This window comes from Diadema antillarum, unplaced genomic scaffold (genome assembly GCF_040938485.1).
Source record: "Diadema antillarum isolate AM-2024a unplaced genomic scaffold, OU_Dant_1.0 seq00000127_RagTag, whole genome shotgun sequence".
NCBI lineage: Eukaryota > Metazoa > Echinodermata > Echinoidea > Diadematoida > Diadematidae > Diadema > Diadema antillarum.
In genome coordinates, this window is record NW_027271206.1 from 770,135 (window position 1) to 793,221 (window position 23,087).

General features: G+C 40.6%; 1 protein-coding gene across 1 annotated transcript in view; it reads right to left on the reverse strand.

The window, feature by feature from the left end:
• Positions 1–369: 369 nt before the first annotated feature.
• The window catches only part of LOC139727359 (partitioning defective 3 homolog), a 125,552-nt gene continuing 102,834 nt past the window's right edge, over positions 370–23,087 (reverse strand). The window contains exons 12-22 of the mRNA XM_071638319.1: positions 22,375–22,920; positions 21,656–21,786; positions 20,589–20,694; positions 19,598–19,667; positions 17,001–17,093; positions 6,407–6,634; positions 5,195–5,378; positions 3,814–3,969; positions 3,064–3,310; positions 1,817–2,667; positions 370–1,247 (exon numbers count right to left, since the gene is read on the reverse strand). Coding sequence (XP_071494420.1) covers positions 839–1,247; positions 1,817–2,667; positions 3,064–3,310; positions 3,814–3,969; positions 5,195–5,378; positions 6,407–6,634; positions 17,001–17,093; positions 19,598–19,667; positions 20,589–20,694; positions 21,656–21,786; positions 22,375–22,920 — 3,021 coding nt within the window. The 3' untranslated portion in view covers positions 370–838. The remainder of the gene's footprint in view (positions 1,248–1,816; positions 2,668–3,063; positions 3,311–3,813; positions 3,970–5,194; positions 5,379–6,406; positions 6,635–17,000; positions 17,094–19,597; positions 19,668–20,588; positions 20,695–21,655; positions 21,787–22,374; positions 22,921–23,087) is intronic.

The following is a 23,087-nucleotide window of genomic DNA, read 5'->3' on the forward strand; positions in this document are numbered from 1 at the left end:
TCAGGGATGCTACATCTCCAATCTTTGGCCACCTGCGACTGAGAACTGATAACATACGAGTACTGGAGGGATCTCGGACGACAACACACTGACATGAATACACAGTACTGAAGAGAAACTTTTGCTTCACTCTCCGCGAGACTGGATGTACGCTTCGTGGCACAAAACACGTCACATCTTGAAGAATCATTATCGCGTGGCGAGAGCTAGAAATGGCAATGCAGGAATCTGGTCCCGTCTCTAATCTCTCATTTCATTGGTATTGATCGGGGTCACTATCTAGTGATGAACGAACGACATGCAAAAACAACTCAATTGCAGCTTGATTCCACACCGGGTTGATTACTACCTCCTCCTAAATTTGGCCTTCATCCATGAGAGTTCAGAGGAATGGTGAGAAATCCATGGCTTCGTTTTTTTATATGATAGCATCATGCTCCATGGACTGGTGTCATCAACAAAGAGTTTAGGCAGGACATTGTCTCTCCTCATCACTGGCAACATCTCAGTCTCCCCTACCGGATGATGTCTCCATGGCAACCGCAATTCTGCTTGACACAAGACTGCATCTCCTCTCAATCCACTGGACATTTCATTGCCATCACTTTGTGCGTATGGGTCTTCTTTATTTCCCCCACATGGAGCTGCAGTATAGGAATTATTTTCGATGAAGTAAAGCACAAAAATTTGTAACAAATTGCTCTGTCTATCCCCCTTCTGGAAGGAGATGATCCTTCCTTTTCAGGCAGCACACGTCTTATAAAATTTGACTGCAGTCTTGGACTGAGGCAATCCAGGGTTAGGTTTGTACGGTGCACCAAGTGCATGTGCGGTAGTGCTACACTCTCGCCGCATCATTATATCCATCGTACGCACGACTGTCCACTTCCATCCCTCTGGGATGGCCCTTTCGCGCCTGCGAGGGCACACTCCGCCTGCTGTCGTGGTAGTAATCCTCCTCGAGTTGTTCCGATGTGGATCGCATCCTCCGCGGCTGCTCGTCCAGGAAATCCGACTGGGATTTGCTGCGGCGGTACCTTCCGTCCCCTCCACCACCAGAGTGGGGGACGTGGTTCGGGACAGGGCCGTTGGGGTAAGAGGTGCGCCTCGGAGCCTGTTGGTGGTCACTGTAGCGGACATAGTCTTGCGGCCTGCCGTAGTCGCCATCAGGCCGTCCAACGCCGCTGATTTCTTCCGACATGGAGTAATAGTTGGGGTCTTTGGAGCCTCGGGGTCTTCTTGAAGGCCTGAACAAGAAGTTTGCAAATAGTTCAAAGTTAATAAACTTCTCCTTTAACTCATTCCCATCATTACATAATTATATTACTAATAGTCTGCAGGCAGAAACAACCTTTGAGTGAAACCAGAATTATGTCATACAGAGTTACATAAACATCTACGAATGCTGGTAATATGTCTGTTGGGTATCAAACAGTTTATCTGCCACTAAGATTTACTTACCTATATATTGATTATAATAGCATTAGAATGTATAGGTAAGTAAAGCCAGATGATAAACAATGGTGAAGAAATATTACCCACTCTGAAAGGGTGAAATATATGTCAAAAACATGTTGTCTTGGAATTTGAGTTATGATGATTTATTTGAATTTTCAAAACAAACCTGTACTAAATTCAGCACAAACACCATGGAAATGGCTATTAGGCAAAAAATATAAATCTTCTTACTGCAGGGATCATTCCTCTCATTTTATTCATTTCAGTGCAAAAGTTCTCCATACTGTGTGGTTACCAGAGAATACATGTATGCATCATCTTTTGTTGAGCTGTGTCCTTAAACAACCAGAACACTTACCTATCTAAGCTGCTGTAATTCTGGCGGTCTGCTTGTTGTGCAGTGCGATAGCGATCCCTCTGGTCAGGGTACCGGTCATAGCGGTCATCCCGCGGCTGACGATCTCTCCTCTCCTCCTGCCACTTGTCCCCTGCATCACCGGCCCCTTTCTCATAGTACCTCTCTTCTCTCTTTGGTTCATATCTATTGTCCCTATGCTCATCACGCCGGCCGTCGTAGCGCTCATCGCGTCTCGCGTCGTACCGTTCGTCACGCCGGGCATCCTGACGCTCGTCCCGCCTCGGGTTCCGCCTCTCTGTCGACCTGTCGGTCCGACTCGGCCTCCGGTCACGCTCCTTTTCATCTCCATCCTTCTTCTCTGGCCGATCGACCTCAACGTTCTCTTTACCCTTAGGCCTATCCTCGGGCCTCCCTCTTGCCTCCACGCGATCCGCTCGCTTCAGACTGCGTCGCCGCTCCTGCCTGCTGGGTTCAGAGTCCCGCCTGTCGTAGCGTCCCTCCCGGGAATCCTGCGTGTGTAGCTCCCTCTTCCCGTTGTGCCTCTCATATGGATTCTCCTCCGGCTCCCGTCTCCCGTACCTCCCGTCGTCGTAGTAACGATTGTTGCGATCCTGGTTGCGCAGGTTTCGTGGGTCTGCGTAGGGATCCTCTGCGTATCTGTGATTCTGTAATCTCTCCTCTCGTTTGTCTCTCGCCTCGGAGTAGATGTCGTCGTGACGATGATCTTTCCTCCGATCTTCTGCTTCAGGTGGTATCCTCTCATAGCCGGAATCACCACCCTTCTCCAGATGTCTTTGCCGGTCCCTTTCACGTTGCTCTGCTCTTGCAGCCTCCAGTCTTTCTCTTTGACTCTGATGACAGAAACATGAAAAAAAAAGATAGTTTACAAAGATACACTTCATTCAAGTCTATAACTGATGGCATAAGTCGAGCATACCAGTTCACATCTCATCAGTTGGCATTCTCACCATTTCTTAAAATTTCAAGCCAAAGCAAAGTGGCTCTTTTCCTTTAACCCGTTGAGGACGGTTTGATTTTGCTACAACACACATTTCCCACAGACGTTTGCCCGAGTATACTTGGGACTCATCCTCAACGGGTTAATACAAACCATTTCACAAAGCTGACCTATAAACATCTCTTGCAACAACATGTGGCAGATATGTCTCTATTTCCTTTCGTTCCTGGGTAGGGATCAAACAAGTTCTTCCATAATTAGAGGGGTCATAATAATCTCTAAAACTCACCATTGTTTCCTCGTAGCCATTCCTGTCTCTACCCGCCCTGTCTTGCGGATTGACCCCAGCATAGTCGTCATCCATGTCGTCTTCCTCGTCGTCGTCCACGTAGCGACCCTGGCGGTCCCGGTGTCTCTGCTGGTACTGCTGCCGTAGCTGCATCATCCGCTCCGACTTGCCCATGGCCTCCTGCCTCTCCTCCTTCTGCCTGGCCTGGGCCTGCTGCTCTCGCAGCTTCACGATTTCTTCTTGGATCCTGCACACAAGAAAGTGAGAAATGTGCACACTCATAGTACTCGTTTTCGTCGAAATATTGCCACTGGGAAAGAATCGCGCAAACAGAACAAACTTTATAGACATGACAAAAACTTGCCCACAGCAAAGACTTGCCAAGGTCAAAATTCTCTGTCCACACACTCTGGTGCCCTGACATCTCATCATTTTCATTAGGACAGTTTGGAAGTGTTTGCTGCACATTCACATTTCATGAACCACTCACAAACATGCTTAGCATGGAAATTATATTTTGTCCAGTGAGAATGAGAACTGTTAAGTTGCCACTAAAATGATGGTGTTCAAGGCACCTTAACGCCCTTCTCATTCTCACCCGAAGATTTTGCAATGGTTTGGTGAAAGACATTGTCTCGTAAGTTTGTGTACATGCATTAGTTTGTTGTCTGTTGTGGTGGGTTTTTTTTTTTATAATGAAGAGTGTTAGAAGACAGGAAGATCCTGGGGGAAGAGTCTAGCAGTGCTCACTTCTGGTGCTCCTGCTTGGCCTGTTGCCGTGCCTTCCGCCTCTCTAGCTCCTCCTGCTCCAGCCGCTCCACCTCCGACATCGTCTGGCTCCGCCCATCTTTATCCTTCTCCTTCAGCGCATTCTCGGACCCGATGGATTTGCGGTTCTTCCCAAATCTGCGGTGGAGGATCGAGAGAATTTGGTGAATTCATGTCCTTGTTGACAGAAGCCAGTTCATTTCTCCTACTACTGTACGTCAAAACGTGCACTTTAAAACAAGCACTGTTTACAATATTATGTTATTACCATACACGTATCAGTTACGAAATGCTCTGGCTCTACATAAATTTTGGATGAACATGAATTTGCATATTGTTTGAGTGATCCATGTCTCACAATCCCCACTTTTCAGGAGATCATTCTCTTTGTCATTGCTATGTTTACTTCTTTGCCATCCTTGCAAAGTATGTGTTGTTAATCTCTTTATACATTCAATCGCATATACATCTTGTATTTTACTCGACACCAGCACTTGCCTGCTCTTAGCAGACAAGTAAAATTGTATGTAGGGCAAGATAAAAATACTGGAAGTTTCTTGCCTTACTGGACAAGTAAAATTTTGACTTTAATATGAAAATCAGAAACTCCTCAAGTCAATGTACCTTGACACTATTTTGGGACAAACATATTTTTTTTTTCTTTTGGGCAAGTCAAAATATGAAAATTTATGATCTAACTTGCCTGATGGGCAAGCGAATAAAAAAGTCAAGCCATGATATACTACTCAATGACAGGCCTACTCATATATTTGTAATTCATTGTCACTATCATAACTGCAGAATGACAGAAAGAAAGTCCTAACAGATCTGAATTACAATCAGCTTTATTCAACTGAATTCCAAGAAAACATTAAAGGGATGGTATAGTTTTGGTTGAGATGGGGCATCAAGTCTCCATCTTTTTTTTTTTAAAGATGAGAAACCTTTATAAAGAAATATCAGAGAGCATACAATTCTATTTAAGAGGGAATTCAAAATTTATATGATGAAAAAGGGTTTTGAAATCACTGAGATATCCAAAATCAAAGAGGTCCTAATGAAAGATGGGACCCACCATGCATTAGGACCACTTTCTTTTACTCTGTTTTTTGATATCTCAGCCACTTCAAAACTGATTTTCATCAGATAAATTTTGAATTCCTCTTAGAATTGTATGCTCTTTGATATCTCATATGTGCCTTCTCATCATTCTACAAAAATTTAAAATCTTAACTGCCATATCAATGAAAACTACACCATTCCTTTAAACTTTCATATACATGTATTTCTCTTAATCAATTGATTAAAAAAAGGATGCATGCAGGAGATTAAGGTAGAAAGCCAGTGGAGATGTGTGACGAACCTAAAGAGGCCCTTGAATCCCGTGCTCGATGCCTTGCCCTTGCCCTTGGCATCCTTCTCCTCCTTCTTGTCCTTCTTCTTCTTCATGCTGCCGGCCGAGGTGATGCCCCCGCCTCCTCCATCACCGCTCCCGTTGGAAGACATCCTGGAGATACCGTAGCCCCCGTTCTCCTCTGCCTCCATCACTACCGGACACACAACCGAGAGACAAAATGTATTAGAGAATGTCATTCATTGTGATGGCAACACTGTGCATTAATTTTTAACTGTTTGTGGGAATGGGAGAGACACAACTCTCCCGTTATTGCAGGAGATCTCACACTTTGGGGCTACTTGCGCAAAATCTCTTTCTCTCCCACAAGTCCCACTTGAGTTTCAATTTCTCCTGCTCTAGCTGTGTGTCTTCACTTCAGACACATTTTCTCCGTTCAAAAATCAGCTTTCTCCCACAAAGCTTAGCTTTGTCATATAAAGTCAACCTTGCCTGAGTCAAATCTATTTGGACTGAAGAAATAGCTTCAACTTTAGAGGAAATTCAAGTTATGAGGAATTAAAATCAATAGAACATAAAGAGAAGAGGACTTGAAAAGACTTTCAACCTAGATGACTATTTGACTTATGCGAGATCGACTTAAGCGAGGTTGACTGTAATATGTTAAGAAATAGAGCTAGAATAGCACCAGACAGCATTTACGATCCTGGAGCTAGAACCCTGGTCCCCAGTCACAAAGGATATTGCATTAAGCGCTTGTGTAGTGAGCTACAGCGTGTACGCGCAGAAAAAAGTGTGGGCATGTTCGCGCAACTAGCCTCCAGTTTGCTAGGGGGTCCAGCTGCTTGGAGTTGGAGTCTCAATTAAAAAAGGCAATGAAATGAGTTAAGGTACCCAGCCCAAAAGACAGATGTCTTGAGCCACCTGTCTCACTTCCTCAACGCCGGTCAAGTTCTCTATTTCTGAATTTGGGTTTGAATTATTGTTCGTTCACCTGGCTGCTAAATGGAAGAAATGAATGCTTGTACTAAAGCAAGCAACCACGGCATCTATTCTTCAAATTCTATTTCCATCATAGTGCAGTTTAGCTGTAGTGAGAGTGAATTACTTCGACAAGTATCTCCCTTTCTCAAACAGAGGCCAAAACTCACTGACACATTTCCTTAATCCACACAATTCCATCATACTGTCAAAACTGGCCGGCTGTGTCCAAAGTCTCACCTGTGTACATGGAGACGACCTCCCCGTTGAGTGGTGTGTCCTGGTATGACCTGTCCACAGCTGCTCGGAAGCTATCGTTGCAGATGCGACCCCTCCTGACCTTTGGCCTCGGCCGACCCGGGAAGTCGTCGCGGTGCTGCTGCTGGACGGTGGCCACGGCGACCTCCAGGCTCTCCAGGGAGCTTGACTTCTCCATGCCCAGACCCGGTCCCATGGGCTTGGCAGCAGCTGAGGGGCAAGGGATGACAGAAGAGGGGGCATACATGAAATGAAGTATCTGGGTCTAAGGAAAACACTGTCTCCTGGCTGCATCCATACATACATACTACATTAGCAATGGGAGCTCTTGAAGTCTTGCTTGCATGGGCATCTATCAAGATGAACATGTAATTGGGGCTTGATTTAGGTTATTGTGTACGAAATGCCTTCACACCACGAAAACTACATGTATGGTATAACTGGTACTACTGCCACCTCTGACGTGCAATTGCTATTTGTACTTATGAACAAAGACATCTTGGAGAACGCATGTTGTTGTTTTTTAATATCATATATCAAATAGCTCAATAAACACTAACAAGCAGTGACTGTCCCTCTGAATAGTCTGAGGAATGTTTATCTAGTCAGCTCAGACGTTCCTGCAAAGAGATGTCTTTTGTCTGTCTCCAGCTTCTGGCCATGTGCTACTTTTATTTGGCCACTATCAAAACATAAAGAGTTGCACTGGATACTTGATGCTTACATGTATAATTCATAATTTACAATAATGATGAATGAATAGAACGGGTCATGTTTATTGATAGGGTGTGTGCAGTGACATGGTATAATGATTGAAGGGAATCCATAATGTGCCAAAAACAACTTGAAGGATGCTTTTCCTTATAACAAAAAATTACTTTTTATCTACTGAGACCAGTCAGGGCTCTGATTCATGTGTGCACATCATGAACAGATGATCCACAATAGAACACCAATCATCAAACCATTATTACTGTTATACAACAGAGCACATCATTTCTGGATTCATCACATGACATTTAGCTCGATGGATGTTAGCCTATACAGTGACAACATTGAAAGTGAGCTCATTTTTAAAAGCATTCACAATTCTCTACCATACAGAATACAGTTGACTGAACATCTACTATGAACTATCAACTCTGTTCTAACATTCACATGTACAACATATACAATAAATTATTGATGCACCAGTAAACATTGACAGTATTACAATGGGGATGTCCCCAGAAGCTTGCGATGCTTGGGGAAAATATTTTGATTGGATTTTAAAAAGTACTGCTGTTAGACAGTGGTGGATAGTGCTGGGATCTTGCAGTACTTAAAATAGCTTGTGATTCTTACCTGGCAACATACAAATTGCATCAGTCTTACTTTCATACTTTGGCTTTATACAGGTAATTATTTGTAGTATGTGATAACATACAGTATGCATTAGAGTAGGTACATGTACTGGCTTATGGTAGAAAATGTGGAAATAATCTCAGCTCAAGACTGATGAAAATCCTTGCTGAGCAGCCAGAGAGGTGAGGAAAGCAGAAAGCAGCCTCGGAGTTAGGCTAAACACAGCTACACTTGTAAACAAGAGACTCTGATTGCACAGATGCCTATACGACTATCAGAGCTGATCAGCAAACAGATTATGAGCATCATTTTTTAAAGGAATTGAAAAATATGGAATAAGAGATTTTATTGGCAAAGCAAAAGAAAGTAGTGATAGTGCATCTAACATCTCTATGATGTGTTGTTGCTAGCTTCTTGTTAGTAACATACCATACACCCCACATAACATACACATATCCGTACACACATTTACTTTAGAAAATGCTTTCAACACTAGTGCACAAAGTTGTCAGGCCACTCAGAAAATATGATTTGGCCAAGTACCACAATAACATAGATGGGCAATTCCGTATGGGAAGGGCAAAAACAGCAAAATTCAAAGTTAAGTAAATGCTCAGAAATTTAAGTTTCCCGTACAGACGGAATGTTGTATTTACGGAAACAAAAAACCCTTTTCCAATAACTTTCCTCGTTTTTGTTGTACACACTTTTAAAGTTGGGAGACTATTTATTGTATTCATCTAAAATTTTGCAATATTAAATGAAAATTCAAAATGAAACAACTTAAATATCTCTCTGCTTTAACCATACTTCCCCATCTTTCTTCCTATGCTTCAACAATCACATTTAATGAAGCATTCAGTCGCTCTCATTATGATATTTTTTTGAGAAACTTTCAAAATCTACTGACAAATTAATGTAATTCCGTTACCATAAAAATGAAAAAAGTTTTCTCCTGAACGAACTAATCACTGATTTTTTCTCCCCTTGTAATTCTTTTCTCTACATGTGACTCCCTGAAAACTCACAAAACATTTTGTGAAATATCTCCTTCAGTTCTTCTGTAATTGTGGTAACGGAATTACATGGTAACGGAATTACACGCACATCTAATATGGAAGAGAATGACATAACCTACTTTCGTGCCAATATGTACGTGAACTGTTCATGAAATAGCTTCAGGGCATTATCATTGAGCTTAACAGTGTTAGTGATTGGCAGTAAAGGAGTGAAAGTTGAAATATATGTATGGTATGGTACACTGACATGACTCGGCATACATGTAGCTGGATGCCTCTGACAGTGAGTCCTGACATCAGGGTACACGCTTGACAAGACTTGTGCTGAAAGTCTCCTCCCTTCTTTCACCTTTTCTCATATGTACAAGAACTACATGGAGACTGTGCTAATTGATAACTTTATAAGGTTTGCTACAGATACCCATTCTCAAATATTATGAATCATACTGAATTCTGAGATATCAATGTATATTGTCTTGCTAAAAAGTCTCATGGTTTCATACAAAATCTAAGTATAGTGATGAGGGACTATTGAATGGGTGTGATGCAGCATAAATTGAACAAAGGTTAGAAAGAAGAGGAAGGACATAAAATTTCTTTAAAATGAAAAGAGAGCACTGCTAGTGCTACTGACAGGGAGAAATGAACAGGATAATTTTGTGAGGAAAGATCAAGAATTTAAGAGAAGGATCATACACATTGTGATAGAACCAATTAGAAGTCATTATTTGACATGGGATGCCCACTGAATGTGACACCTTTGATCTTTTTGTATGCTAAAGGCTTTATCATCACCAAGTCGATAGTCTGACCTTTTATTGAACATGTCCTGTTTTCATCCTCGAGTCCTTTATCTTTAATGGTAAGTGTATGACTATGACCTTCTTTCATCTGTTTCTTAGATCTTTCCTCCACAGAGACTATGTATTTTTATTTTCATGCCCATTTGATACAGAGCATCTGCTACCCTTTGAAATTTGTTCTTTAATCCTTTCTTTTTAAAAGGAATAAAGACAAAAACACCATTTATGATGAACATTTCCCCAGTCAGTAATTGTGATACAGCTCTAAAATAAAACATTTAGGCCTATACTTTCCCATCCTAGGAAGATTTTAAATATTAAAGTCAATGGGCTTCTGCTTCTACCTTTACTCTTCATGTTACCATTTGCTGTACAATCCAGTTTCCTTTCATACAAGTGCCATTACAGTGTATTTTATCATTTGCTGTCAGGCAGTCAAAGTACAACTTACTGCAAAAGAGAAGATGCACACTTCTTGTGATTAAATGGCAACACTCGGGATGAGAAAATAGACAAAGTCAAAGAAGAAAGACAGAGACAGGAAACTTGTAGGAAATTCATAGGCCAAGTCATGATTACAGTCGATGATCAAATCACTGTGGTGTTTCTGAAGACATCATTTGGAAATTTTGTGTGGTCAGAAGTAAATACTAACATTATTCACAGGTTGATTAATCTGACTCTAACTCAGTGAGCTGCAGATGGATAAAAGAGGCCCTCTTACCTTTCTATGAATTAAAAGAATTTGGTGGACTCACTATAATGGTTCAAAAAGTTGTAGTTTGTTAAAGTTATTTTGCTGTATTCTGTTTCATTTTAGTGATTTTAAGTAGGACTTACACTGTAAAAGAATTATCAAATTATGCACTACATTATATACCAGGGGGCAACTTCAGCTATTAGTAAAATGTCACAAGTTTTTAGTGATTAATATAAGCCACAACATATAAATGATAATGATTGAGCACTGGTGCAGTACCATAATCATATAAGAAAATTTTCTTTTCAATTTATGATTGAATTGTAATTTGTTATATTTGTCACTGAACCATAATTGCATCTTTTCACTTAGCAAATTAAAAGTTTCGAGCATCCTTTGTATTAAACATTGTGTTCAGTGATGGGGCTGCACACTGTGATCTTGCACTGTAAATTGGCACTTTATGATTTAGATTTAAATTCAGTGTCAATCCGGACAGTTTTTTATTATTTTCTTGTGCATGTGCACATAATGTTTGTGTCAATACTTGTAAGAAATTAACACATATTATCAATTATTGGCATATTTAGGAAGAAGAAAACAGAGAAATCTGTCTTGCATGATATCAACAAAAGAAATACAAGAAAATTTGAGTATTGTTGACTGGATTTATAGAATTGTACTTGTGTAGGGCTATTCTAGTGTAATTCCGTTACCATGTGTCTTAGATGTCATTTACCTGCAGAGTGTGAAATTCTTAACTTGAAAGTAGACAAATTTTGATGGATGTGGTCCTTACAAGTTACGAGATCTTGATTGACATAGTTACAACTTCAAATCACAGTTGTTAGCATGAAAATTTTATATTTTTTGACAATAAAAACTAATTTGTCACCTATGCCAGGGCTGCACACTGGCGCCGGTCCGACGGTCAAAGACCGGTAAAAGTCACTGTCGGACCGGTAACTTTTCAGGAAATCCACAAGTTACCGGTCCGACATGACCAGTAAAAAAAAGCATTGGTGGGGTCAGTAGAAAGAAAAAGAGCAGCCCCGATCAGGAAGAAACAGAATGCAAGATATCGCACTGTTCAACAAGTTTTACGCAAGTTTTCGTTTATGTCTACCGGTGCAATTTGTACAGTAAACATATATTAGTTTTGAGCACTAGCAGTCGACCAGTTATTCGCGCTCGCTTGCGCATTTGGCGCTGCTCACGCACTGCCATGCAATGCAATACATGCAAAGCAAACGATGCAAAGCATGTACAGTGTAACTGCTTTTCGTTTGCTTGCGATCGGCGGTCATGCCAGACAAGAAGCATTGATAGAAGCGCACGTATTTCTGGGTCATTTTACTCATGATTTTTTAACGCAAGATCAATCCGATCCCGGCTTCGCAGCAGCGTGGCAGTTATGTTAGAACTAATTTACTTGTGTTGATTTTTAGAAAAAGTAAAAAGACATTCAATATTCAGCGATACAGTAAATGGATCTGATTGCGTTTATTTTCGTTTTACACAGTCATTTCACAGATGAATATTTTCATTCGTTCAGAATGGTCTCATAATGAAGAAAGGCGCAAAAAGGATCACGAAATCGGCCCTTCCGTGTACTTTTTAAGAACGCATGCACAAAATGTGAAGAGATAATACTAGGGAGAAAAAAAAATCATGAAATCATCGCAGTCCCGCTTACATATTTGAGGTAGAAATCGTCCCAAAAAGGATTATGAATTTGACCGGCCGCGTCGTATCTTTCAAAAGCTTATGTACGAAATGCGAAGAGATTATAGAGGAGAAAAAAAAAATAAATAAAGGACACATCTGGTGAGTGCATCATAAAAGATAACAGCCGAATAACAATTCATGAAATCAACGCAATCCCGTTGAAATTTGAGGAAATAATAGGCGCAAAAAGGATCTTGAATTCAGTCCTGCATGCCGTGTTCTCTCTAAAAAAAATCGAGTGAAAATTTTCACTCTAAAAAGAGTGAATACAAAAAAGAGTGAATTTCGAGTGAAATTGGAGTGAATTTTGAGTGAAAATGCTCATTTTCACTCATTTTGGAGTGACGTCAGGGATCACTCGAAGATTTTGGAGTGATCCCTGACGTCACTCCAAAATGAGTGAAAATGAGCATCTTCACTCAAAATTCACTCCAATTTCACTCGAAATTCACTCTTTTTTGTATTCACTCTTTTTAGAGTGAAAATTTTCACTCGATTTTTTTTAGAGAGTTGGTTATCAAAAACACATGCACAAATGCGACAAGATTATCGGGAGAAAAATAAAAAAACACATTTTTACCCTTCTGGTGCGTGCATTACAAAAGATTACATCTGAAGTAATTCATGAAATCGCCACCATCCCGCTGATATTTGAGGTAGAAAAAGGCGCAAAAAGGATCGTGAGTTTGGCCGTGTCGTATACCTTTTAAGAACACATGTACGAAATGGGAAAAGATTAGCGGGAGAAAAATAAAGGACACATTTTCAACCCTTCTGGTGCATGTATCACAAAAGATTACAGCCGAAATAATTAATGACATATCGCAATCCCGCTGATATTTGATGTAGAAATAGGCGCTAAAAGGATCGTGAATTCTGCCGTGACGTATAGGCATGTACGCAATGCGAAGAGTTTATCGGGGAAAAATAAAGGACACATTAATTTTTCAACCCCTTTTGGCGCGTGTATCATAAAAGATTACATCCGAAGTCATTTAATCATCGCAATCCCGCTCATATTTGAGGTAGAAATAGGCGCAAAAAGGATCGTGAATTCGGCCGTGTCGTATACCTTTAAAGAACGCATGTACGGAATGCGAAGAGATTATAGGGAGAAAAATAAAGAACGCATTTTCAACCAGTATAGCTGGTGCGTGCACCACAAAAGATTACATCCGAAGTAATTCATGAAATCGCCTCAATTCGGCTGATATTAATTTTGATGTAGAAATAGGCGCTAAAAGGATCGTGAATTTGGCCGTGTCGTATTCGCATGTACCAAATGCGAAGAGATTATTGGGAGAAAAATACAGGACACATTTTCAACCCCTTTTGGCCCGTGCATCACAAAGATTACAGCCGAATAATAATTCATAAAATCATCGCAATCCCGTTGAAGTTTGAGGAAACAATAGGCGCAAAAAGAATTATGATTTTTGGCCGTGTCGTATATCTTTTAAGAACGCATTTACGAAATGCGAAGAGTTTATATCGGGGAAAAATAAAGGACACGTTTTCAACCCCTTTTGGCGCGTGTATCACAAAAGATTACAGCCGAAGTAATTCATAAAATCATCGCAATCCCGCTGATATTTGAGGACACATTTTCAACCCCTTTTGGCCCGTGCATCATAAAGATTACAGCCGAATAATAATTCATAAAATCGTCGCAATCCCGTTGAAGTTTGAGGAAACAATAGGCGCAAAAAGGATCGTGAATTCGGCCGTGTCGTATACCTTTAAAGAACGCATGTACGGAATGCGAAGAGATTATGGGGAGAAAATAAAGAACGCATTTTCAACCATTCTAGCCGGTGCGTGCATCACAAAAAGTTACATCCGAAGTAATTTATGAAATCGCCACAATTCCGCTGATATTTGAGGTAGAATTAGGCGTAAAAAGTATCATGAATTCGGCCGTGTGAAACATCTTTTAAGAACGCACGTATGAAATTCGAAGAGTTTATCGGGAAATAATAAAGGACACATTTTCAACCCCTTTTGGCGCTTGCATCATAAAAGATTACAGCCGAAAAGTAATTTATGAAATCGTCACAATCCCGCTGATATTTGAGGTAGAAATAGGCGCAAAAAGTATCGTGAATTCAGCCATGTGGTGCATCTTTTAAGAACGCACTTACGAAATTCGAAGAGTTTATCGCGAAAAAATAAAGGACACATTTTCAACCCCTTTTGGCGCGTGCATCAGAAAATAATTACAGCCGAAGTAATTTATGAAATCGTCACAATCCAGCTAATATTTGAGGTGGAAATGGGCGCAAAAAGGATTGCGAATTCGGCCCTGCATGTCGTGTACCTTTCAAGAACGCATGCACAAATGTGAATAGATTATCGGGAGAAAAATAAAGAACCCCTTGTAGCGCGTGCATCAGAAAATATCACAGCTAAAATAATTCATTAAATCGTCGCAATCCAACTGACCACCAAGAGCAGGTTACAAAGCAAGTTCGTGCGCCGATGTTTAGAAAAAGTCACAAACGCATTTGATACAATCTGATTTTGTTCATTATCATTTTACACTGTAATTCACAAACAAACATTCTATTTTCTTCCTTTCTTTTCTTTTTAAATTTCTTGTGCAATAAATAAAGCAAGTTTTCCACACAAAAAATATTAATCTGTAAAATGTACATGGGTGGGGGAGGGGGTACGTCCATAAAAAACAAGAAAATAAGTTTGCAAGTCATTTAATGTTTTTTTTTTAGGTTGTCGTTGTTGACCGGTAAATTTTCTGTTCGGACCGGAAAAATGGTAAAACGGGGCATTTACCGGTCCGACAGAGACAGGTTGGACCGGCAGAAAAAATGGGTTAGTGTGCAGCCCTGCCTATGCACTTGTAGCAGTTCAAGGTCAAAGGCTAGAGAGTACTTATTTAGTGGTTATATTATAGCTAAAGGCATAAACAATCTTTATCAAGACATTTCAGAATACATGAGTACCAAGAATGTGTATTTTTTCCAATGTATTTCAGAAGGCGTAATTCCGTTACCATTTGTGTAATTCCGTTACCACTGACTTTCCAGGGAAAAAGCCTGCTGCTGTGAAAATGTGATGAAATATTTGAAAAACAATACAACTAAATTGAAGTTGACACAATCAAAGATGACATCAAACAACAACCTATAGTGTATGTGTTATAGATTTCAGAGAAACAACTCCCAAAGTCATAGTTGAAGTTGTGACTCAATTCTCTGGTAATTCCGTTACCATCGGACATAGACCTCCTTTGTAACCAACCAAGTGAGAGCATTTAACAAATTTGTATTTGGGGTGACAGTGTGAGTACCTCTGCATCTTTTAAATGTATCAAGAGAAGGCAAAGTAACCAATCCAGTATACAGGGTGAAAGAATATGAGCCAAAATTCTCTGATTTGTAATTCCGTTACCGCGGAATTGCCCAGATGTTAAGATTGACCTAAAATGTTAATGCTGCATCCTGTAAGGTTTGCATGAATAGGAATCAGAAAGAAGGGAGGAAAATATATGCAACTAAAAGTAAGTGTAACAAACATCACACACAAACTGTGTTCTGTACAAAAGGAAATATGTACCGGTATATGAACATGAAACAAGGTATGGTAAATTATGCATTGAATCACGACCCTGTTGCACATACAGTACCATCTGCACATCAAAGGATTAGAACATAGATAACAGGTATCACATAAATCAAACACACCCCACCTTCACTGATATTGAGATGGTAACAATCACGATATTGTTTTTCTTTTTCCTCAGTGAGACATTTGACCACTCTTTCCCCACACTTTCTTGCTCTAGTTTTACCTCAGGTACTGTACATGTACACTCCTCTAAATATACAAGTTTTCACTTTTGAATTTTAAGACATGCAAGCTCCTGGAATTTCTGGTGTCTTTTTTAAAACTTCTTATCTTTGTCCGCATGTAAAACAAAATTGTAACGGCCAAGACAGACAAAATCAAAGCATTGTACAATGGTGATGATTGCTCAGAGGAATATTTTAAGTATGGTGGACAAATTTCGATGGAAAAATTATGGATTGCCTCTCTGTGACCAGGTAGTTGATAAAGAAAGTCCACAAGTCTCCACTCAACTGGATGAATGAGAATGAAATGTTTGAAGAGTGCGATAAGATAAACATTTGGTTGATAGGGAAGTACACAGAGATTCAATGGGTACCAATAAATATTGCGCGGGTTGAGAGTGTAGGTTGTGCAAGTGACAATGCGGAACAGAAAATGTGTGATTACTGAAAAAACTGCAGCCAAAAAGACATCAAGTACTTTTTGGTGTTAGAGTAGGTTAACTGAGATAGGTCATACAAATGTTGTAATTTGTTTTCAAGATATAATTGAGAATGTGATGCAGAAGGGATAATGATTCCATACAAAGAGAGGAAGTGATAAGAGCATTTCACTGTCTGCGTAGAAAGCACAAATGGAAGAGGTAATTGTGCTATAAACTTTATCAAACTACAAAATGCAGAAGTGCATTTATCCTGTTGGTAATTTACAAAGAGTGTAACATATTAGATATTCAAGTAAAATGTCACTCTATAGCTTCACTAGTAACATAAAGATGCTTTAAAAGCCTTCAGAGGAGAGAAAAAGAAGTGAAAAAAATCTTGACAATACACAAGTAAGATATCATCTTCTGGGAAGTGCCTTCTGTGACGAGATGCTGAATTGATGCAGGAGAGTGTTTCCATGGCGATTAGAGCACGGCAAAGATGTAGCGGAGCACGGAGAGTAAGGATGGGATGCTGGAGGAGATGTACACGGCGTGTTTGAGAGAGTACATGGGAACGAGGCAAAAGTACTTTGAAGCACAGAGTATGGGAGGAAAAGTGGAGGTGCATTAAAGTGCTTTGGATGGTTATGTAAGCAAGCAAAAAGAAAAGCAGGATTATTGTTGTTTTTGTTTTTCCCTCTGGTCCCACCCAAAGTCCACCAAGCGAGGGCGCCATGCCGTTACTTACTCTCTTCTTCCGCTCGACTCATGCTTGGCTTTGAGTCGAGGAGCGAATCCATGGAGCTGGCCCGCAGGAGGCTGCTGGTGCTGGCGGCCACGTCTGCTTGGGAAGAGGAGGAGGGGGAGGGGGTGTGGTGGGTGCGGTCACAATGGGTGTCACAAACATTTTTTGATGGTCACTCAAGACAGGCCACACTGTTAACATTGGCTTGATCTTGCTTATTATGCGCCCAACACTGGTTTAATGTCACAATATTCAGTTCTTTCAAGTTTGGAGGAGCACACAACGGCAACAGTAAGCAGGAGATACTCGAGTGAAGCAACCACCAAGCATGTTTCACCTGAAACTTAGTTCAGCATGTCCATATAAAAAATACCCATCTTTAATCATTTCTTGCAAGGGGTGTTTCTTTTCTTTCTGTCAGCATTATCACACCAGGGGAAGGATTTACAGTCAATGATAGAAAAAGAATGAAAAAAGTTTCATACAGACTCTAAGTCTAGCAGCTTTACGATAACCACAAATCCACTATCTTATAATGTAAAATTTTCTTTCTGTTCGTCTTCATTCATGTGCAGTTCTCGTCCATTTCATTCAGCAAATGCATTTCTTGTCAGGCAAGGTCAGTTCAATCTGGCAGAAAGTTTTGCCCATGCAAAAACCGAGAAACGAGCAAGAAGCACATCCCAACAGAGACAAATGGATAGAAAAATCTGCTCTCCATTGGACATCCATTAACACTATCTCTCAAGGTATGACTGCTGCTTAGGGGGGAGAAAAAATAGCAAAGTTGATTCCCGGCATAAAATTTCACAAAATCATCTGTAAAAGAAATCTGATGAAGATTTCCACTAAAATGACACAGGCATGAGAAGTCAGCATTTGTAAAGTAGCCCCCATTACCTGTATCAGATGGCTAACAGACAGTCAAACTAAATTCTTTAGAATAGCTACATTTGTGTTTGATTCATGTCAAACTTTCTCAACTCTTTTGCAGCAATTTTGGGGGATTTCACATCGATCAAAAACATGCCATTGACATCATGAAATTGCCAATTTGTGTTTCACTGATCGTAACTTCTACAAATCACAACTTTCTTCATAGTTTTGATTAAACCTTGCTGAAATGTTCGCACTGTCCTGTACCCCGAATTTGTTCTGCTTCTATCCACACAAACTAATTTTCAGCATGGACTTTAACCTTTAAGCAGACTCATCCTAACAGGTTTTACCCACAGCTCATACTCAGATGGGACCTACACTGTATATGTGACCGTGCATCACAAAACGAACAAAAAGTCGCACCCCTTAATTTTACGTGAGGACTAAAAAAACGTGAAATGGGTCAACCGAGTCAATCTTAAGTTTTTCATATTTTCTGAAAGGACTATCCTTCTTCTACATTATTCTTTATTTTGGGATCTTAACATGAATGGGAGGGTGTGTTTTCAGCAGTTTTTCTACAACCCTTTTTTTGAGGGGAGAGCAGAAAGATCAGGTATGTCTTAGACGCTCCTTTTCATTTCTTGAAATCCTTTGCACACTCTTCACTTTCAAGTCTAATACAGATAACACTACTGCTTTGAAAGTTGGCATTAATCATGGACAGAATATGTTAATAAAACATGCTCAATTTCGGCTTAATCTGATAATCCCTTCATTGTTGATGCTCCGGTGGTTTACATCATGTGTTTTGTCCCATTCATACCACAGCTAGCACAGCTTGGTATAAAAGATTAAGCGCTTGAATAGACCCTGTACTTCAGAGCCTCTTTTCTCAGTTCACACTTTCCAGAGTGTGTGCTTTCTTTCCATTGTTTAGATACAGTTAGGTTAGGAGAGTCCATTTGAATTGAGTTATACATCATTTTAAAACTTAGAGTCTGCTCTTTCAGAATCTGCCTTAACTAAAAATGCATGTCTGGCGACTTTTCATTGATTTTGTGATGCAGGGTCATATATATATTCATATACTGACAACGTGACTACAAGGTGCAACAAACTTTTCACTTGCAAATATTCAGGAGCAGGTGCCACAAGAGAGCACAATGCCATCCAGGAATATATATATATATATATATATATATATATCTGACTACGACATGCTAATGATAGGCTGATGTGACATTGAAACCAATACAGGTTTACACTAACAATCACACGATCTAGCACAGCTTGAGTAACAAGTCGTAGTACGGCATGATGAACTGTGAGCACAATCATAGCAGAACTTTAAGGCCCGCATTCACGAAGGTGGTTAGAATTTGAACCACGGTTTATGCAAATTTTTCCTGCGTAAATACGATTGACAGATTGCGTACACCAGTAGACATCCAGTAACAAACGCAAGTTGATACCTGCATATCAATGGTATGACTATTTCATGCTTAATTTAGTCCATGGTCTAAATTTAAACCAGGGTCTAGATTTAAACCACCTTCATGTTTGGGCCTTGATGTCTTGGTGTATGGTTCACTTCCATCGCAAACACTGATATAGAAACACAAAGAGGGACAATATCAATCAAGACGAGACTCGGTCCAGTGAGTTTGGAGAAATGCTGGGGGTAGGGTTGTGGGGAGGGATTTCCCCCTGTGAGTTACCTTTCTGCGATACGTCGGTGGCTTGCTTCTTTGGTGTTGGCTCTCCCCTCGTCTTCTTGTACCATGCCATCTGCGGAGCAAAACCAGAGAGACAGATTAAAAACAGCAAACAAACAAACAAAACTCAGCGCAGTTTCTGGTTCCAGTGCTTTATGGGATTACATGATGCAAATTTGACAACCAGCACCATGGGTGGAGAAATATCTACTTCCTCTTTCACAATATTATCTTTTTCAGTCCTGTGCAGAATATGTTTGTATGTCTAGCAATGGCACTTGGATTTTCAGGATGAGCATCCGCTGAGGGTTAATCTGATGAAAACTATTCCCTTCTTTTTTTTTTTTTTTAAATCAAATGACTGCACACTGAATTCATCAGCTGGTCATACTGCACACTACACGTAACTTTCAGTTGAAATGTCTGTAGAGACAAAAATAAAAACAAAAAACCAACAACGTAAAGCCAAAAAACCAAAAGAAAGAGCGAGAAAATAATGTAGGTTTTCTTTTTTCCTAAAGCCAATGATTGGTGTGGTGCAGTACATTTTTTTTTTTTCAGTTATTCTCTTGGGATTCTGCTTTCTTCTGTTTTGCTTTCTCTACTTTTTCTTTCTCGGCAGTGGCAAAACGATTTTGCCATGCACTTCACTGCCTGTTCTGATTTCATAGCTTTCCAGTTTTCAAATATACTGAGTTTCAAAACTATCTTAGACCTACAAGTATCCCTACCCATGCCCAATAATTGTTCAACAATGAAAAAAAAAATTAAAGGAATAACTCTTCTGTGAAGTAATTCATTTTTTTTTTTCGATTTTGTTTTCCTATAGTACCCAATAAGTGTTCTATCCAAAGAAGAGTTTAAAGGTCTTGATCCACCAACACCATCCCCTCCCCTCCGATCCCCCCCCCCCCCCCCCCCCCGACCATTACACAGCATGGCGGATGACGGCAACATTGATGAAAATTAAGCAATAAAGGAGAAATGAAATCACCTGTTTGGCATCCAGCGACCCACCCTGCCTCCTCTCCGAGAAGCTTGCCCTGGCATAGCTGTCACGGTCAAACTGCTTGTCAGCGTCTGGAAGAGGACTCAGTTCCCTATCATGTAGGAAAGCACACAGATTGAAAGTCTGTTCAAGCCGTGCACATCTTATCACTCAGGCCATATGGTCAATAACCCGTGAGGACCTGATTGAAGGTCGTACATGCACCAGCTCTCATATAAAAAATCTCAGCGTGCAACAATTACATTTTTCTATTCATTCACCTACAGTGTATTTGTCTATTTTTGCAAAATAAAGCTGCTAAAAAAGGAAAATAATAGAAAAATGTGAGATATTTTTGGTCATAACTTCAGGAATATTCCTTGTTATGTAACAAGTGAAGTATAATTGGAAAGGATTTGTTTTGCTCCATCTCATGAGGGAATTATTTAAAAATGTAACAAGTGGCTTAAACCCATTTTGCAATCAAAATCTTCATAAATTTCTTATAATCATTTTTCTTTTCCCTTCATTGCAAATGCTATTCCCTCAACACACCAGATATATAACATCTCTCTTTGAATTATCATCTACGTCATACACAGAGATGTCAACTTTTTGACGTGGCGAAACAGATGGAATCCCCTAAAAAATCTGATTTTTTAGAGGAAAATCAGCTTTTCATGAAATCTTGACACGACTACTAGCCCATGGGCGCTGGGCCGGTATAATGTCAGTAAAACTGTTTCCCTGGTAAGGAAGGGCAAGTAAAATGGTGCTACTTCATCAACATCGATGAGAAAAATGTAAAGCATCCGCATATTTCCCGCCCATTTGGGCTCGTCATTCAAAGTTTTTGTACGAGTTGCAGGAATTTAGTGTTACATCTTTCTATGCGATGAAGCGGTTTTCTGCAGTTCATATTGGCTTCATTTTTTTCTTTGTTCGAAAGATGAAAAGGCATACATGTACTCTCAAGAGGTGATATCGTATTATCGTATTTCACTCTGTTTATCGTACTAAATATTGGTTGGCATCTCTGCATACACAGTAAAGAAATGTGATCCAACACTCACCCATCCTGTGCATTCTTTTCCCAATCAAGGAGCCACTGGGGTGGTGATGGAGCCCTGGCGGAGGGGGAGCCGTGGATGGAGAGGTGGGATACAGGGCCCCCTGGACTGGTGGGTGGGTGACTGAGACGGGTCTGGACGCCGGAGGGGAAGAAAGGAAGAGCACATAAAATATTACTGGAAAACTTTGTTTCTGGACTCTTTTCTTCAGCCTTTTCTACATAAAAGAGAGGAATGAAAACATCACTTGCTTCTTCAAATATTGATATTTTATGATATGAGAAAAGTCCCTTGCAATTTGTCTTTGTGTTCTTCATTCCTGGAACACCTGAAACGATATGTTTTTACGTATTTCATGTAACGTCAGTACAAACAAAGTAGAGTTTGCATAACCATACCTGTGTAGAATCGTATCATATCAATATCAAATGTTGATTGTTACTGTAATTTTAAAAAATTGAATTCATTCACAATTTAATCACAGGATTTCTCCAGATCCTCTTTTGTTCTTTTCTCTACTTACAAAGTGCAAAGGGACTACATCTGTGGTGACATGCCCTATAGAAATGTGGTTTATCATTAATATTAGAATCATTATTATTACTATGCTTCCACTTCTCTGGTGTTTCATAAGATCATTGTATCAAAATCATGAGGCCACGACATCATGATGTTAAATCACAAGTGCGACTTTTTCCACACGTGTCTCCACAGTCCCTCACCTGTGAATCAGCCATCATAACCATCTCCTCCCCTCCAGAGGGCAGTGTTTGACCGCCAGACGACCTGCGGTCTCTGGTGTACAAGTGTTCCTCGTCGTCCCCAGGATAGGTCACCTTGGCGCCGGGAGAGGCTCGTGAGGACGCGGCCTGCGGTTCGACGGATGCCCGCACCACGATCTCGTTGCCGCGTGGCACACCGCCGTTCTGTAGGTCGTGCCCCTCGAACTGTCCCTCCGACATCCTGTTCGACACCACGCCCACCGAGAAGCCGGCGTCGTTCTTGCCGACCGGCGAGGGGGACATGAGGCCGCTGTCCACGTTGCGATCGGCCGATGGACTCACGGTGGGCTTGCTGAGGTTGTTGGTATGCCCGCCCCCACCGTCCTGGTCGTTCCGACGTGCGATGACCAGGGAGATGGTGGATCGCGGTGATTTTTCGTGCGACATGGCCAAGCGCAGCGTCTCCATGGCCTCACTGTTTGACATGTTGGCAAGCGAAGTGTCGTTGATACAAAGTAGCTGATCGTTCGGGCGCAAGCGACCATCCTGAAACAAAAAAAAAGTGATTTTCAGATAAGTATTTTTAAGGACAAATGCATGGGATGATTTCATTCAAAATGACATCAGCTAAGTCTGATACTATACTAACTATCAGCTATATAATACCATTGGTGGAGACCTAGAGGGTGTGTCAAGATTGCAGCAAACCTGAA